The sequence below is a fragment of the Schistosoma mansoni genome (assembly GCF_000237925.1).
Source record: "Schistosoma mansoni, WGS project CABG00000000 data, chromosome 1 unplaced supercontig 0034, strain Puerto Rico, whole genome shotgun sequence".
Classification (NCBI taxonomy): domain Eukaryota; kingdom Metazoa; phylum Platyhelminthes; class Trematoda; order Strigeidida; family Schistosomatidae; genus Schistosoma; species Schistosoma mansoni.
In genome coordinates this window covers 1505574-1523847 of record NW_017385988.1, presented here as the reverse complement: position 1 = coordinate 1523847, position 18274 = coordinate 1505574, and the positions used below count along the sequence as shown (strand labels likewise).

At 34.5% G+C, this 18274-nt stretch overlaps 1 protein-coding gene across 1 annotated transcript in view; it reads left to right on the top strand.

Moving 5' to 3' along the window:
• Smp_155280 (Sp17 protein, putative) overlaps positions 1–17963 on the top strand; it is a gene marked incomplete at both ends in the record, with an annotated part of 30491 nt that extends 12528 nt beyond the window's left edge. Inside the window, 2 exons of the mRNA XM_018791889.1 lie at positions 12311–12868; positions 17871–17963. Of these exons, the coding sequence (XP_018644994.1) occupies positions 12311–12868; positions 17871–17963 (651 nt within the window). The remainder of the gene's footprint in view (positions 1–12310; positions 12869–17870) is intronic.
• Between the last annotated feature and the right edge of the window lie 311 nt (positions 17964–18274).

The window sequence follows — 18274 nt, the reverse complement described above, 5'->3', positions numbered from 1 at the left end:
AAGTTTCATTTACTACATGCCCACTGTCGATCAAGCGTGATCAACTAGACTGTTCCCAAACCACAAAAGGAAATTATCTCTAGTTAGCTAAGTTGTCTGGTATTACCCTCTAATATAGTTTTTTTTTCAGTGAGAAAGTTGGTTTAGTAAATGCACACTAAAATAGTGAAAAAAGGTTACCTAATCTCTAATTAACCAACCAACATTGGTTGACTAGAATATGACAATCAACGACTAACTAGGTAAAAAAAAACAACCTAGATGTAGTTCTGGGTAGTTTATTACATACAATATCGCTGAGAGAATCTTTGTTGAAATGAAGCTTCATGAATAGATGATTCTTACCGGTAGTCCACGTTTCTCTGACTTCCTGATTACTATATACATAGAGTTTTACAAAAGCTCTTATAAATAACCTACTTTAATCACCCTACTATATATCTAATCTACCTTCTTTTGTGTAGTATTATCTAACCAAACGTTTTCAGCTCTTCTAATAAAGTATCTAACCAGATTTCTTTAACATAAATAGATAAGAAGAGGTTTTTGTGGATATTTCAGTATTTTCATTGTTGAAATCATCGGTCAATGGAAGCTAGACCATCATGAAAAACCTGGGATCACTGGACGGCCGTTTTGTCCCCTTGTGGGACTCCTCAGCAGTGCGCATCCACGATCCCGCACCCGCGAGATCCGAACCCAGGACCTACCAGTCTCGCGCGCGAGCGCTTAACCTCTAGACCACTGAGCCGGCTGGCATCCAACAATATTAATGTCTAACTTCAACCAATCCACGAAATTGAGCAACCATCCACAAGTGTCTTCAGTGAGTTACTATCTCACAATAGACCCGATTGAACTCCACTGGTCACTACTTCCCACTAGAACTCAAGGAAACATTCCTTACAGTCGGTCACTAGTGAGCATATGATTATAGATCAGAAGGGGTTTTTGTGGATATTTCAGTGCTTCCAGGTTTTTCATGGTGGTCTAGCTTCAATTGACTCATGATTTCAACTATGAAAATAAATAGATAAGTAAATAAATGAAAAAAAATTTGTGAAACAGGTTTATTTTCTTCTTCTTCATTTTTCCTACTGATGATGCTTCCAAGTTGGATTCTACTTTTTTTCTTATTTTCCAACCAAAAATAAAAACAAAGAATGAAAACAATTTCCTGTTTCTTTTTCTATGATCAATATATATTCAATGATTTTTTTCATTTCCCCCTTCCCCCCCTCCGAAAAAAATTTATACAAATTTTTTTATGATTTGAATTTGTTTTCTTTATTTTTGTTCTTCATAGAATGTTTATTGTCAATTAGGATATTGTTTGAAATTCTGTAGTATAGTATAATCAGTCAGGAATATTCTTCTTTTTTTTTAATTTTTCTGTTGACCCTAAGAAGATACTTATTCACTAAGCAATAGATTTAATTGTTTTTGTCTTTTGTTCCGGGTCAGGTTCTTTCTTCTTCTTTTTTTCCTTAGAAAAATGAATATTTATCCATATTACATAACAATTAACTTTGACGAGAAGATTATTTATTTACTTATTTAAACATTAATATTGGTACAAGGGGGTACCAGATATATTTTACTTATTTTACTTACTTACGCCTGTTACTCCCAATGGAGCATAGGCCGCTGACCAGCTTTCTCCAACCCACTCTGTCCTGGGCCTTCTTTTCTAGTTCTATCCATTTTTTGTTCATTCTTCTCATGTTTGTCTCTATTTCTCGGCGTAATGTGTACCAGATATTTATGCAACGCACAAATCTTATTTGATTTGTGTGTGAGGGCTGTGATACTGCCCAGGTGCCCAAACTGTAGCAGGTAACAAGAGGAGGAAATACACTATAGTAAATAGTACATAATGCATTATAAAATGTCTTGTTTACATACAAAAAATAAAACGCATATCAGAAATGCTATCATAGATCTTAGATGTAAGAAGGTATCATGCTTTCTAAGCCTTGATATTTAATTATAGGATATTGAATTGTATTTGTATAGAAAATATCAAACCATATTATTGATAACTTATAAAATAAGTTAGTCGTCAAGGATCATAATGAAGGTCAATAAGCAACTAGTGACTGTTTATTAGTTTTTAGTGTATGTTTGGTTTGTAGTTAGCTTTCGTATCTAGGGTATACATGTCGTCTTAATTGTGCCACACTTCACCTGCGGTTAACCTTTATTCTAGTATTGATATTCACATATCTAAAATTGGTATGAAACCCTTCATCACACTAATGTTATGTTAAATCATTTATAAGTTGGTGTTTTTATTACTTACTTAATTACTCCTGTTACTCCCAATCGAGCATGGGCTTCCGACCAGCATTCTCCAACCCACTCACTCTGTCATGCGCTTTCCTTCCTAGTTCTATCCAATTTTTGTTCATTCTTCTCATGTCTGTCTCTATTTCTCAGCGTAATGTGTTATTTGGCCTTCAGGATTCCATGTGAAGGCTTGCCTTGTGACGCGGTAGGGTGTTTTCCTCAATGTGTATCTTATCTACTTCTAGAACTTCTTCCTCATTTCTTCCTCCACTGGATGGAATCTGATTTGTTCTCTCCCACAGTGTGTTGTTGATGATAGTGTCTGGTCAACGGGTCCAAAGTATTTTGCATAGACAACTGTTAATAAACACTTGTATCTTCTGGATGATGGCCTTCGTAGTTCTCCAGATTTCCGTCCCATACAGTAGAACTGTCTTGACATTTGTATTGAAAATTCTAACCTTGGTGTTGGTTGATAATTGATTTGAGTTCCAGATGTTTTTTTGTTGTGAATATTCTGCTCTTGCTTTAGCGATCCGCGTCTTCACATCTGCATCAGATCCACTGTGTTCATCGATGATGTTGCCCAGATATGTAAAGGTTTTCAGTGTTCTTATTGGTATAGTAAAAAGAATGTATAGAACTGTACCAAATAGTTGTAATTGAGAGATTGATTGAAGAATAATGGTTTGTAGTGTTAGTCTATACAATGGTCTTTAAGTTATTGATTTTTGTTTCGTCACTAGATTATATTCATGAAAAGAAACTGTGAATTGAATATTGATTATAATTATTATACTTTATGTGTTATTATTGGCTTGTATTTTACATGTAAACTTCAAAACATTTATACAAATTCACTTCGTATTGTTTGTTTGAATCTTCCCATTGATGTTTAAGACTTCAACTGGTCAGTCTCTTATTGGCATATGTACATACTGTGTGTATTGCCTCGATATAGCCTTATTTCACAAGCATGGTAAGCAAATATAAGATTTACTAGAAGGAAATACATATATGATGTTTGGAGATTGGACTCAGAAAACTCTGAATCTAGGTTTGGTGTTAGTTGGCAGTTATTAGATAGGTTTAAATGCAGTCTTGAGGAGACTGACTTTTTTTGGTGAATTTGAACCCACGTTGACTAGTTTCATAGTCGAAGACGTTATCATTGAACTATTCAGACTGTGATTAACCTCTTATAGGACTGAGATATTTGGATTATTTGACCTGTAATTAATGACCAATATCATTTTTATTTAAGCATTAAAAGTGATCAAATTCTATTCATCATTGTTTTAAATGAAAGGATAATAAATCGTGTTTTCAGTCTTCCCTCTAGATACAAATGAAATGTTCGACAAATTTTATTTTCTATGAAACACTGCACAAAGTATTTAAGTTTACTGATAAAGAATAGTTATCATAATTGTTGTGACTTGACCAAGATCGTCACTAATTTGTTATGACTTTACAAAATAAACAAAAGACGTGCTTATTCGTTATTGATTTTTATGTCCGGATTTTTTGTCAAGTGAATTATCCACCAATGAAAATACTTTTCCGACCTTAACACTGACAAATCAATGACGTTCAACTGGTATGAGCAGTCTAGCGTCCTTATTGGTCCCTTGTCCGCCTAGCCCTTCCAATGATTCCCAGAACACCAATTACAGCTTCAGCTATGTGAATCATTTATTTCAAAGATACTCGGTTTATATACTAGACAGACAGACCACATCACACCATAAAATAGAAAATAATATTTGTACAAGATCAAGCCAAATGTGGCTGTGAGTATGGGAGACAGTGATCAATAAACTGAGCATAGTTTAGGAACAGTAATTCGTATAATAATAATAATTCATAGGTCAAAATGAAGCTTATAATAAGATGAATATAGATATATACAATCTATTTACTTAATAGTTAAACAATAAGAATATACATAGAATAATAGTCCATTAATAGGTCCCGGAAGTTACCCATACTTAAGTATTCTCTAGGATATAACAATAATAATAATAAGGATAATAAACACAACTATTAGTATTTTCTACAATCGTGCATGCTTGATTGATATAAGAACGAAATATTTAAGGATCATAATGCAATCATTCATGGGAAGTGTTTGGAATAGGTCATTCATATAAGAGAGAAGAACTAATAAAACAGCTGTGGATAAATTCACTTCATATTGTTTACTTGAATCTCCCCATTGATGTTTGTGACTGGTGACGAGTCCCAAATAGGACGAAACGCACGTCCTGGATTCCATTGCTAGCTACTATCCATCTTTGCTTATAAAACAATTATTATTATTCACAATTTACAATTGTTTATTATTGTTGAAAGCGTGAGTCAATTGGAGCTAGACCACCATGCAAAATCTGGAAGCACTGGACGGCCGTTTCGTCCTATTGTAGGACTCTTCAGCAGTGCTCATTCACGACCTCGCCTCGCAAGATTCGAACCCAGGACTTACCAGTCTCGCACCAGAGTACTTAACTGATAGAACACTGAGCCGGCCGGCATCCAACGGTGTTTATGTCTGACTTCAACTGATCCACGAAGTTGAGCAACCGTTCACCAATTGTCTTCAGTGAGTTCCTATCACATAACAGACCTGGTTTGAACTCCACTGGTCACTGCTTCTCACAAGAACTCCTGAATTTACCTCTCGAAGTCAGTCACTAATGAGCATATGATTTCCCTGGTGATCTAGCTTCAATTGACTCATGCTTGCAACTATGAAAATACTAAATTCTCCACCAAAAACCCCTTCTGACAATTGTTTATTATTATTATTTTTTATTTATTTTAAAATTAATTAATTAGGTGTGATGAAATTAAAATAGTAAAAAAAAAAATTAAAAAAAATAAATTTAATTAATTTGAGTCATTTAAATGATGATGGTGATGATCATGATTAGTGATAAAAGAAAATAATAATCATCATTTTTAACTCAATTAAAAAACTTTTATCCTATTTCTCCTCTATCAGAAAAAGTTTTTTTTTGCGTAACTGCCAAAGGCTATGCCAAAATTTGAGTAAACAATTGTAGCCTTAATTTTTTTTATAATCAGAAAGGGGGGGTTTTGTGGATATATTATATAGTAATTTTAATAGTTGAATTCATGAGTTAATTGAAGTTAGACCATTATGGAAAACCTGAAAGTAGTGGATGACTGTTTTGTCATAGTGTGGGACTCAGCAGTGCACATCCATTATCCCGCTCGCAGGATTCGAACCCAGAACCTGTTGGTCTATTTTAATAGTGAAAAATATGGTTTTAGTATCTTTTAATAATATCTTAAGTCATTTAATACAAATTATCCCCATTTTTGGGATGTTGAACAAAAGAATATTATTAACAGAATAAGGTGAATTTCTTATTCTATCTTTTTTTATCGACTGCGAATAGCTTTGAATTTACGAATTACCAGTGTGACTAAAAACAATTGTGTAGTTTACAATTGATTGATCACTGGCTAGTGATCAATGTCATGTTGCAATGTGGCAACTAGTCTAGGTGGCTCAACATTGCGTGCACTATGTTGAGATGAGATGGTGGTTGGAGGTAGTCAACAGGAAACCCTGGACCTAGGTTTCGTGCTACTTGGCACTTGTCAGCAAGGTGTAACCGTATTCTTGGGGGAACTGATGCTTCCTGAGGGATTCGATCCCGTGTTACCCAGCTGATATACGTGGCATTGATCACCATTCAGTGATCAATCAATTGTAAATACATCTCAGTCCTACAGAGGGTCAGTCGAGGCCTCGATAGCTCAGTCGTAACGTCTCTGATTGTGAAGCTGGGTGACATGGGGTCAAATCCCTCAGGAAGCATGACTTCCCTCAAGATTACGAGTACACCTTGCTGACAAGTGCCAAGTAGCATGAAACCTAGGTCCAGGGTTTCCTGTTGACTACCTCCAACCACCATCTCGTCACAATTATGTAATATCCTTTAGTTGAATAAATTAAGTGCTCATAATGAAATTAATAACCAAAATACTAGGAAGTAAGTAAGAGGTATAATATGTCACTGTTAGGAGCTCCTAAAAAATTGGTGTATAAAGTCTTTAGATGCTCAGAAAAGGTTGACAGTGTTTCATCTATTCAGCATCAACTAGAAACATCTAGAAACTTGAGAGATTTTGTCACATTTTTTGGCTTGGGACAATTATTTATTTTGTCACTTGAGTTAGCGTACTTCCAGAAACTTCTAGGGGGTCATTACCATCTATAACCTCATAAACTAGTTATTTTTTTGTGCATAAATTGATTTTGTAGTAAATCTTCTGTTCTTACTTAGTTCTTACCTTCTCCCGTTCAGTTCAAGTATAATGGCAGTCTAAAGATATAAAAAGTGTATAAGAAGTTAGTAACAATCTTCCGAGTAAAAGATATATCATTAGCCTAGTTAAGATATACTGAATGTATCTATTAAGTTCTTTGAGTAATCCTTTACCACGATGGGTCAGATGCAGATGTGAAGACGCGGATCGGTAAAGCAAGAGCAGCATATTTACAACTGAAAAACATCTGGAACTCAAATCAATTGTCAACCAACACCAAAGTGAGAATTTTCAATACAAATGTCAAGACAGTTCTACTGTATGGGGCGGAGACGTGGGGAACTACGAAAGCCATTATCCAGAAGTTACAGGTGTTTATTAACAGTTGTCTACACAAGATACTTCGGATCCGATGGCCAGACACTATCAGCAACAACCTGCTGTGGGAGAGAACAAACCAGATTTCAATGGAGGAAGAATTGCTGGAAGTGGATAGGACACACTTTGGGGAAATCATCCAATTGCGTCACAAGACAAGCCCTCACATGGAATCGTCGAGGTCAAAAGAAAAGAGGAAGATCAAAGAACACATTACGCTGAGAAATAGAGACAGACATGAGAAGAATGAACAAAAGATGGATAGAACTAGAAAAGAAGGCCCAGGACAGATTGGGTTGGAGAAAGCTGGTCGGCGGCCTATGCTCCATTGGGAGTAACAAGCGTAAGTAAGTAAAAGCTATCTTCATATCACCAGAAGGTGTATAGCTGCTTTCTTTCTTCATTTTTAATGATAGTTCATAAATAAATAATTTTTTTTAAAAATTTTTCTCATTTCAATTTTCAATAATTATTACTTTGAACAAAATAATCAAAAAAAGAGTAGAGTAAGCCTCTTTTTTTCAAAATTTTGGGTGTGTACAATCTGTCTAAATTAAAAAATAATAAAACTCTATTGATATACTAAAATAGATTAATATATATATATATATACAAAAATATATTATTTATCTATATATTCAATTAACTAGAATTTACTTCAAAAGGATTTGGTTGCCATGGCAATTCATTTTTATTAGTAGTAATTCCTTGTTGCCTTGGTATATGAAGTAACTTAAAGTTAATTAGTCGAATATGTATAAATTTACGTATTTGTTATTCATAATAATCTATATTTATCAATCATAAGCAATGTAAAAGCTGGAACATAAATGCATCAGTTCAAGTTATCATACGAAGCACATTAACACTGCGAGATGACATTGTTAAGCTAAATGACATACAGTTAGAAGTTATAATAGTATCAATTATAGCAGAAAACATTGGGTAAACATACTCAGTCAGTCACAACATAGAACTTCGTACGTACGTACATCAGTTCGAGTTACCATACCACATTAGCACAGAGATGCAGTTGTCGATTCAAATCCCATAGTGGTAGGAGTAGTAAGAGTATAAGTATTATGTGAAAGATTAGGGTTTGAAGATGTTAGTGAAGGAGTATAATCCAGTGGGCATTCGTAACGTGTCCCAGCCATCTCAACTAATGAAGTTTCACTACTTCATTAATCGATTTGCCATCCTTACCTAGTACCCGTTTCCTAACAGCTGCATTGCTTACTCAGTGGTCCCAGGATATACGAGCAATGCTTCGAAGACATCTATGATCGAATACTAGTAGCCTACGAATGTCCTCTACTCTTACCGGCCATGTTTCACTGCCATAAAGTAGGACGGAACGAACTGGTGCACAGTAAACCCGTCCTTTTGTTGCTAGACGGATATCTCGCCTACGTCATAAATGACGCAAGTTGGCGAAAGCTAGTCGACCCTTCTGTATCCGTGCTGAGATTTCGTCACACACCAGACCATAAGGGCTGATGAGACGCCCAAGATAAGTGAAGTGGTCTACACGCTCAACTACTTCACTCCTTATCATTAGCTCAGGTGCTGATGCAACCCAATCCTGAAGTAACATTTTGCACTTCGAGGGGGAGAATCGCATCCCGAACATGCCTGCATTGTTACTTATAGTGGTCAGAAGACTCTACACTTTGTCAGCGTCTTCACCAAATAGAACTATGTCATCGGCAAACATACTATGAATTGAGGAGAAAAAATGAAATTGTTAAACAAACAGCATAAGATGATTTATCAAACTAAAGATTCAAGGTTAAGCCATAATATTTATATATATTTGTATAGAGATATTTTCATAGTTTAAATATAAGTTTTGCTACAAAACAATACCAGTTGGAGAATTAATGGTAACTAGGGAATGATAAGCAACTATTTCATCCTTGCTTAAACCTCTTTAGTGATGTGCATACATAATCAGTCTCGAACTAGTGTAAGGCAGCTGCTTTATAGTGTTCTTTTAAACAGCTCTACATTGTCATGATGAAACTTGATTAATTTAAACTATTTTGTTGTTAATACAGCGCTTAAATCCAATACTCACTTTCAACATATATTTCGTATGACATATTTGTTCTATATAAGCCTATACAATGTATTTATCAAATACAGTTTGATATCCCCAACTCCCAAATCATTTATCAATTATGATAATCCATTTAGTCAAATTGAAGTAATTAAAAGGAATATAGAATCTATTACTTAGTGATTATTAGCTGATTGCTTAAAATCAATCTATTACTCTCTATATTGAATAATTTCAAATCAAAAGCCTTATATCTTTATTTCATAGTATAATAATATAATATAATCCCAAATAGGACGAAATGTGCGTCCTGGATTCATTCCACTGCTACCCCCTATCCATCCATGATTAATTTATTTTGTTTCTAAGAAAACATTATTATCTAAAACATTATAAATTTAAATCATTCTATCAAGTGAATATACACATTGAAATAACTAACATTTATCATCCCTTTTGACTATCAAATGAATATAACTATGTTAAAACTATAAGTATATAAAGGATATTTATTGAAGGGGGTTTTGTGAAGATTTTAGTAATTTTATAGTTGAAATCATAAGTCAATTGAAGCTAGTTCTAGTGAGAAGCAGTGACCAGTGGAGTTCAATCGGGTCTATTGTGAGATAGTAACTCACTGAAGACACTTGTGGACGGTTGCTCAATTTCGTGGATTGGTTGAAGTTAGACATTAATATTGTTGGATGCCAGCCGGCTCAGTGGTCTAGAGGTTAAGCGCTCGCGCGCGAGACTGGTAGGTCCTGGGTTCGAATCTCGTGAGGTGGGATCATGGATGCTCACTGCCGAGGAGTCCCACAATAGGACGAAATGGCCGTCCAGTGATTCCAGGTTTTTCATGATGGTCTAGCTTCCATTGACCGATGACTTCAACTATAATATTTATTGAAACCAATTTACTCACATAAATATCAATTGAATAATTTCTTATTATAGATTCAAGAAAAGGTCAGAGAATCCGTTTAAAACTTTGTATATATCTATGGGATATTTTCTATATTTTATAATATTAATCACTATGATAACTGCTATTATAATGATTTCCAATGATAATATATTTTTCAAAAGACAATATGAAGTGTTGACTATAGTTTAGTTAAGTACAGCATAAACGGAACGATTTAACAGTTACACGACGAGAGAGATAAGTTGATGAATTAGTTAACGAGTTAGTTAATAAACACAGATATAAAGGTATAGAAATCAGTCATTATACATATTTTAAACAACTAAAATTTAGGTAGGTAAGAGGAGTATATGCATGACCGGTGACAGGATAAGATATGTGTTCGTGAATTGGTAGGACATTTGCACCTCAATATTCAATATTTGTAGAATATCTAGTGTTTTTCCGTTCATTTAGTGAGTGAACATTGCATATAACAGCATACATTCCATTGAAGATTTCATTTCAAGCTCAAAAAATTTCCCTTTATTTTCTTTCTTTCATCCCGTAAGTTGGAATAGGCTACAAGAGCCTGTTCACAAAATACATTTGTAGATTGTTTTAAATGATTGAATTGAAACCCCATATTGAAAGGTACCGCCTTAGATGCAACATGAACAAATAGAAAAATGCTCGAAAATGCTAGATAACATACTGTTGTTGTACACTGATAAAAGGTTTATTGTCCTCACATATTGTGAGATATGACCAATCATACATGTTTATCCAAGCATGAAAGATGTGGAAACACACGGTCAAATCGATACTGATAGCAATCACCCTGTCTGACTGTTAAGTAAGTCAATTAAAGGGTTTGATAGGTTTACATAGTTTTAAGTGTCTGTGAGCATTTTATAGACGTATGCAGATTATATATAAACTGTTGCTTGGAAAATTGAAAATTTCTATTCGCTTAAGACAAGACTGCACTTAATTTCTAAACAATATATCGCTTATTAGATTGGTTGAAACAATTTTCTATACTGATACTTTATTTGTAATCTTTTGAACTCTAACTAGCTGATGAGTTTTGAATGGGACGAAGCTATTGTCTTAACTCTTATTCTTTCTTATTGTCATTGTTACTACATTATTTCGAACTCTTTTACCATTTATTCTATTGATTTGATCTCGTCGTACTAATGTGGTATGAGAACTTGGGCTAACCCACATCCGTATCAGGCTCTACGTTGATAATAACTAATGATGCGTTTGTGAATAGGACATTCTATCATGGAGATTCTAGCCAAAATATCCATTTATTTTATAAACACGTATTCAAATCGTCTGGATTAAGGCAACAAATGTTGATCAAGGTTATGAATATCTTACTTACTTACTTACTTATGCCTGTTACTCCCAACGGAGCATAGACCGCCCGACCAGATGAAGTAGAACGAATCCACAACTAAAAGCATTGAGAAATATGCTAGGCAAACAATTACTTAAACTGTCATCCTGGGAAAACAAAACTAAACGTTTTATTCGATTTACAAATTTGTTTTAAGTTTTTTTGAGTGATGGCTTTGAGAAAGCTCAATAGACTAGAATTCATTTTCTTAATGATAACTTTGAAAATTCAGTGTTATATTAATTATCAAGCAAATTGGTAAATTATTGAACTGCTGGGAGTGTGCTGTCTTTTTAGTCTTCAGTAATAAGGATAGGAGGTCTATTGACGTATATTATTCCTTGCAGTTTGTAACACTGTGGAAGTCCAACTTTCTTGCAAAGCGCTCTGAGATCCTTGAGATAACCCTTTTTTCTGTCTTTCCGATGTCTAGGCTTTGGAACGGATATGTAACCTAGTAGATACAATTGGAAACAGTAAAAGGCAGGAATAGTTGACTTACCCAAAAAGTCAACTTTTCTTAATATATGAGTATCTTGGAATGTGGAAATATCCTTTTTTAACTTGACCTTTGGTCTTCCGTTTCTAGAATTCTGTCTGAATACACTTGTGATTTATTTTCTAGAATATTCACTTAGTCAACCTATTGTCAATCGGTGGATTCAAATTCCACAGAGAAAGGATATTTTTATAAAAAAATTGCAGACAACAAGTCACATAGTTTAAAGGTGATATGATAACTATTAAGGTCATAGGTTTTGAATTTCATCACTGGTAAGATCGAGAGGAAACAGCTATCCAGTGTCCCCTAATTTGCCATGGTATCTTAGGGAAAAACCTACTCACCAACAAGGATTATTGTGTTCAAATCTCTAATCCTTTTTTCGAAATATGATTATTCTATACTTATCAGTGTTTAGAAGAAGCATATTTTACAAATTTTATTTTTCAAAATGCATTTTAGGTAAATCTTGAAAGTGTAAGAGACATCGACCAAACAAGTGTTCTATCAAACCACACAATTTCACCGAACAATCAATCGTTTGAAGAAAACAAAGTTTCAAATCAATTATCACAATCACAGAAATACACTGAACACGAGGCAGCTATCATAATTCAATCTAGATATCGAGGTCATCTTCAACGAGAACGTTTTCATAGTACTACAAAAATAAAACGAATATTCATTAATAATGATGATTCAAATGATGATATTGTGACTGAAAACGACGTAGTTATTGATCAAACCTCCAGTTCATCACATCATCATCGTCATCCAGATTCGATACAATCCCCAATAGAATCAAAAGAAATAGATACTGAAGAAAAGGTTTCTGGTAAAGAATCGTTAAATACTAATAAACCTGAAGAAGACTTCCGGACATCCGACGACGAAATCTCATCTCATCAAGAAGAGAAGAATTTAGAATCTGACAAACAAATAACGAACGATTATTTTATTGAAAATTCTAACGAAAATACAACTGAAGATATAAGCATTGCAAATAATACTGAATCAGAAGTGAGAATTCTTTTTTTAATTATATTTGTTATTCACTTTTTATAACTTGACAAAATTTATGATAATTAGATTGTGGTTAAAAAGGGGATACGGCGTTTTGTCATAAGTGGGACTAGTCAGTTGATAGATGTACGTATATCTCAATGTTCATGTTTCAGTTGAATGAAGTATCCTTGCGCAGAGGCCATGCTAATCTCCTCTGCATCGTTCCAATTTTAGTATATGTACCGCCGAAGCGAGTACGCATATGTATCCGTGTGGCGCATATGTATCTGGTGCCCTTTTGTACCAATATGTATGTGTTTAAATAAATAAAATAAAATGAATGAAGTATTGGCCAATCCATTAAGTTTGAATAGTCACTAACGTGTTCAATGGATATGAAGTATTTTGTGAAGGCATATATTTTCTTATTGATGACATTCAGGATTGTACTTTATCGCTGATGTTACCAAATGTATTAAGTAGTTTTGAATAGTCATTGAACTCTGGTAAGCGTTTTTGACCAGAGCAAGACTCTCCGATACAATACAACATGCACCAATCGAATTACACTTGACCGAGAAGCTTTGGAGGATGTGAAAACCTTTATATATCTGGGCAACATCATTGATGAACACAGTGGATCTGATGCAGATGTGAAGACGCGGATCGGCAAAGCAAGAGCAACATATTTACAACTGAAAAACATCTGGAACTCAAAACAATTGTCAACCAACACCAAGATCAGAATTTTCAATACAAATGTCAAGATAGTTCTACTTTATGGGGCGGAAATCTGGAGAACTAAGAAAGTCATCATCCAGAAGATACAAGTGTTTATTAACAGTTGTCTACACAAGATACTTCGGATATGTTGGACAGACATTATCAGCAACATTCTACTATGGGAAAGAACAAATCAGATTCCATCCAGTGAAGGAAGAAATCAGGAAGAAGTGGATAGGACACACATTGAGGAAGTCACCCAACTGTATCACAAAGCAAGCTCTTATACGGGATCCCGAAGGCCAAAGGAGAAGAGGAAGACCGAAGAACACATTAGGCCGAGAAATGGAGACAGACATGAGAAGAATGAACAAAAATTGGATAGAACTAGAAAGGAAGGCCCAGGACAGAGTGTGTTGGAGAATGCTGGTCGGCGGCCTATGCTTCATTGGGAGTAACAGGTGTAAGTAAGTAAGTCATTGAACTCATAGAATAACCAGAAGAGAAAATATAACACTTAGTCACTGCCTACATTGAAGTTATTGCATAGGAACAAAATGTGTAAACAGGTCACATATGGGGTCAAGCTGAGGTTTAAATTTATTCTATCACATTACTGACTAATACTGTGAACTATATTTTCAACTGTAGATTATTCTGTTATAATTTATGAAATAATCCTTATTGATTGTTGGTTATATTGGATGAATTGGTTCTAAATAGATTGTATTAGAGCAAATCCGCCTGTAGCTCCTTTGGGGGCTACTGCCGGTCCCAAGCCCGGGTAAAGGAGGAGGGTTGGGCATGGGGTTAGCGACCCCATCCCGTAGAAAACCAACTCGCTAGAAAAACCGCTAACCAGAAAAAATTATTCAAACCATGAAAACCGAGCAAATTCATATTAATTTTTTTGTCTTCGATATATATGTATGTTGAGATTGAATATTGTTTTCAAACTCATTTTATTTTGACCTATTTTTGTTGTGTCTCCATTTTTTTTATTTTTTGTGACCTGAGATCCAATTGATTTCAATTGGATCTTATAAATGATTGTTGTCAAAATATACATCCTGATTATCCTCGGATATATAATTATCGGCTTAACTCGTGTTTGTGAATAATAGAATTAAATAAGTCAAATACAAGAATGGATTTTGAATATGTTTATTTCATACAATTGTTGATCTAAACAGAGGATCAGAGTAACAAAGCAAAGAAAGTGAAGTGAAGAAAGTGAAGAGAAATGACGCACGATGGAGGTGTGTGAACCAACTCTATTCAATCAAGTGTTAATAGATATTTAAAGTCGGACAGATGTGACAAATGTTATAAGAAGTGCATACATACATACGCTCATATAAAGACAGTCAAGATTGATAAGCGAATAATTAATAAAATCAAAATGTAACTCAAGTAGGATGAATAAATTGGTCTTACTGGAAGCTAGAATAAACTATGTAGGCTGATATAGCAACCAACATTAAAATATTGAAGTGACGTTCAATAATTTTGCAAATGATATTTAGCACACAAAATACACAAAATGAAAGTTAATGCTATTGTACAGAAAAAAATAATTAGGAGAATAAGGTGAGACTATAATTTATGGAATGAGCCAATCAGAAGCGTTTGAGGGATTTCAAGGTCACAGCGCCAACTTCAGTGCCTGGTGCTCATGTACGACCGGTTTACAGAGAATTTTAGAGAAGACTAAACAATTAAGCGGCTACAACAAATGAGACTACTAAAAAGTTCCTGTATTCGTGATTGTGGTAATTAAGTGACTTGTAGACGTTGTGCAGACTACCGTGATGTTGTCCTTCGATGCAATATATGTTGAAGGAAGACGTTTGCTAGAATAGGAACCTTTATCGCTCGATCCAGATTGAGAATAAGGCATATTATAATAATTGCCGCGAACTGTATAATAAAAGCACCAGTAACATTGGTTGCAAAAATCGCAGATGTTACTGAAGCTTCGGCTGTTCAGTGGTATGAGTATTGTAGGGACATATCCATAATAAAACTGATAAACTTACACAACCGGAGTACACACAAACAATATTGAAGCTATGTGGTCGAGGCTGAGAGTGTTTTTGTGCCCTTATCATGGCTCCAGAGACCAACTATTATGGAGCCATATGGATGACTTCCTCTACCTTATGCATTACGGTTTTTAAAATCCTTGAACGTCCATAAATTATAGTCTCGCCGAAAACAATTATGTGTAGTTGTCTTAAAATGTGATTATTGGTCATTAACAAAGGTTAACCATCTTATCTTTTATCCCAAAATTGGTCGGGGTAGATGTATTGACCCTTTATCTCGATTTTGAATTTCAGTATTGTTATACCTTTCCATTCTGCCGTTTTAAACCATATTCTGTCTCTCTCTGTGTGCTATTTTCATTACTACTACATCATTTCGATCTGCTTAACTAGTTACCTTGTTAATTTGATCTCGTCGTGTTTACAATGGTATAGCAACTAAGTCTAAAGCATATGTTTGTTCTAACTTTATGTTGCCGATGAATGACTAACCATTTTCTTGCCTGTTTTCTTTATAATGCTGATACAAAGTATCGTAATAATGTCCACATATAAACTGAATTTATAATTAGTGTTCAAGATGTTTGTATCAATATATTTTTCTTAGGAAATTTTAACTCATTCTAATGACTGTGTAGTGCCGTGCTTCGCTAATCGTTCACCTCGATAACCGTTACAATACAAATCTTAACGGTGCATAAAATCAGAAGGCAAAGAGAAGCGGCAACTACAGTTTTTTCATAGTTGAAAGCGTGAGTCAATTGAAGCTAGACCACCAGGGAAAATCTGGAAGCACTCGACGGCCGTTTCGTCCTATTGTGAGACTCCTCAGCAGTGCGCATCCACAACCTCGCCTCGCGAGATTCGAACCCAGGACCTACCAGTCTCACGCCAGAGCACTTAACCGATAGGACAAAACAACCGTCCAGTGCTTCCAGGTTTTCCCTGGTGGTTTAGCTTCAAATGACTCACGCTTTCAACTATGAAAATACTAAATCTCCATAAAACCCCTTCTGATAACTACAGTTTTATTGACTAATGACGCACATTGGAGATCGCAGATAAGCCAACTCACTTTAATCAAGCGTTAATCAATATTTATAGTCATAAAAATAAGTTTCAGACATGTGATAAATAGGATAAGAAGTGTACACACACCTACACTCATATAAAAATGGTCAGGATTAATAAGTGAAAACATAATTCATGATGGATAGGTGAATTGGTTTGTCCAGAACTTAGAATAAGGTATATGGGCTTAACATAGCAACCGATACTATAACTGTTTCAATGTAGAAAAGTCACTATTTTAATTAGATAGGAGACATTTGAATTTTGTTAGCTTTTTTTAGTAACTAGTAAACATTCATAAGAAGATTAGTCGTGATCCGTTTGTATTAATAATCTCTGTATATCATAAGTTCCAACAATTATCACACTCATGGTAAGCAAAGATAGATAGTAGCTAGCAGTGGAATCCAGAATGCTCATTTCGTTCTATTCGGGACTCGTCAGATGGATGTACCTGCATCTCAGAGTTGATGTTCACTTTTGGATTCGAACCCAGTACCTTTCGCTTCAAACACCATCGCGTTATCCACTCGGCCACTGAGTCCTGATAGCCACTTGCTTGTGCAATGGGGGTGAAGTTTAAATTCATTTAGTATTGTTTGTTTGAATCTTCGTAATACACAATACTCACAGTATGCACATATGCCAATTAGAGACTGACCAGTTGCAGTCCTAACACATCGATGGGAAGATTCAAACAAACAATACCAAATGAATTTAATTATCACACTGTTATCATCATCATCATCATCATCATCATCATCATTCTATCTTTTGATAAAGCTTTTCTTAATTATACTTCACTTAATTACGCCTGTTACTTTCCGTGCAGGAGCATAGGCCGCCCACCAGGATTCTTCATCATACTATATCCTGGAAAATCTTTTTCTTTTTTTTTTGATTGTAATGAGAAATAAATCATTAGAGTACTCAAAAACATATGCTCAAAAGAGTCATATATCTAATAAACTGACATATATGTTATATACATTTCAATCATAACAACTCCATCTTAACTAATTATTCTTGACCTTAATTTCTTTCATATCATAGTAACATTTTGTTTTGTCATATACTACTTAATTATGTCATTCAGTTTGTTACTTTTATCATTTTAAATATAATGAAAACCTTGAAAGGTTGTTTTGTTTGTTGTTTTTTTTTTTTAAAAAAAGAAGCAACTAATGACCAGATCAATGAAATGTCCTATTTTCCTACCTCATAGAAACAGCTTGTTAAATCTAATATCAAAAGTCATTCATCAGTAAATTGGATAATCCTGAACAATTAGTATTCATGACAAGAAATTTAGATGATCTTGAAGGATCGTAATCTGTACTTCTGGTGATTTTTCTATCTTTATAATGTTAGAGTGTTGCATATTAGGGTATATAGGTATCAATGCCAAGGTTGAACTTGACAGTTTCAAATAAATTGAGTATTGAATAGAAAGTTAATAATAAATACATATTTTCTTGTTATATCTCAATGAGTAGAATAATTGTATTTCCGACGTTTCGTCACTTCATGCGAAACACTTCTTCGAAGTAAATGAATAATCGGATTAACTTTGAAGAAG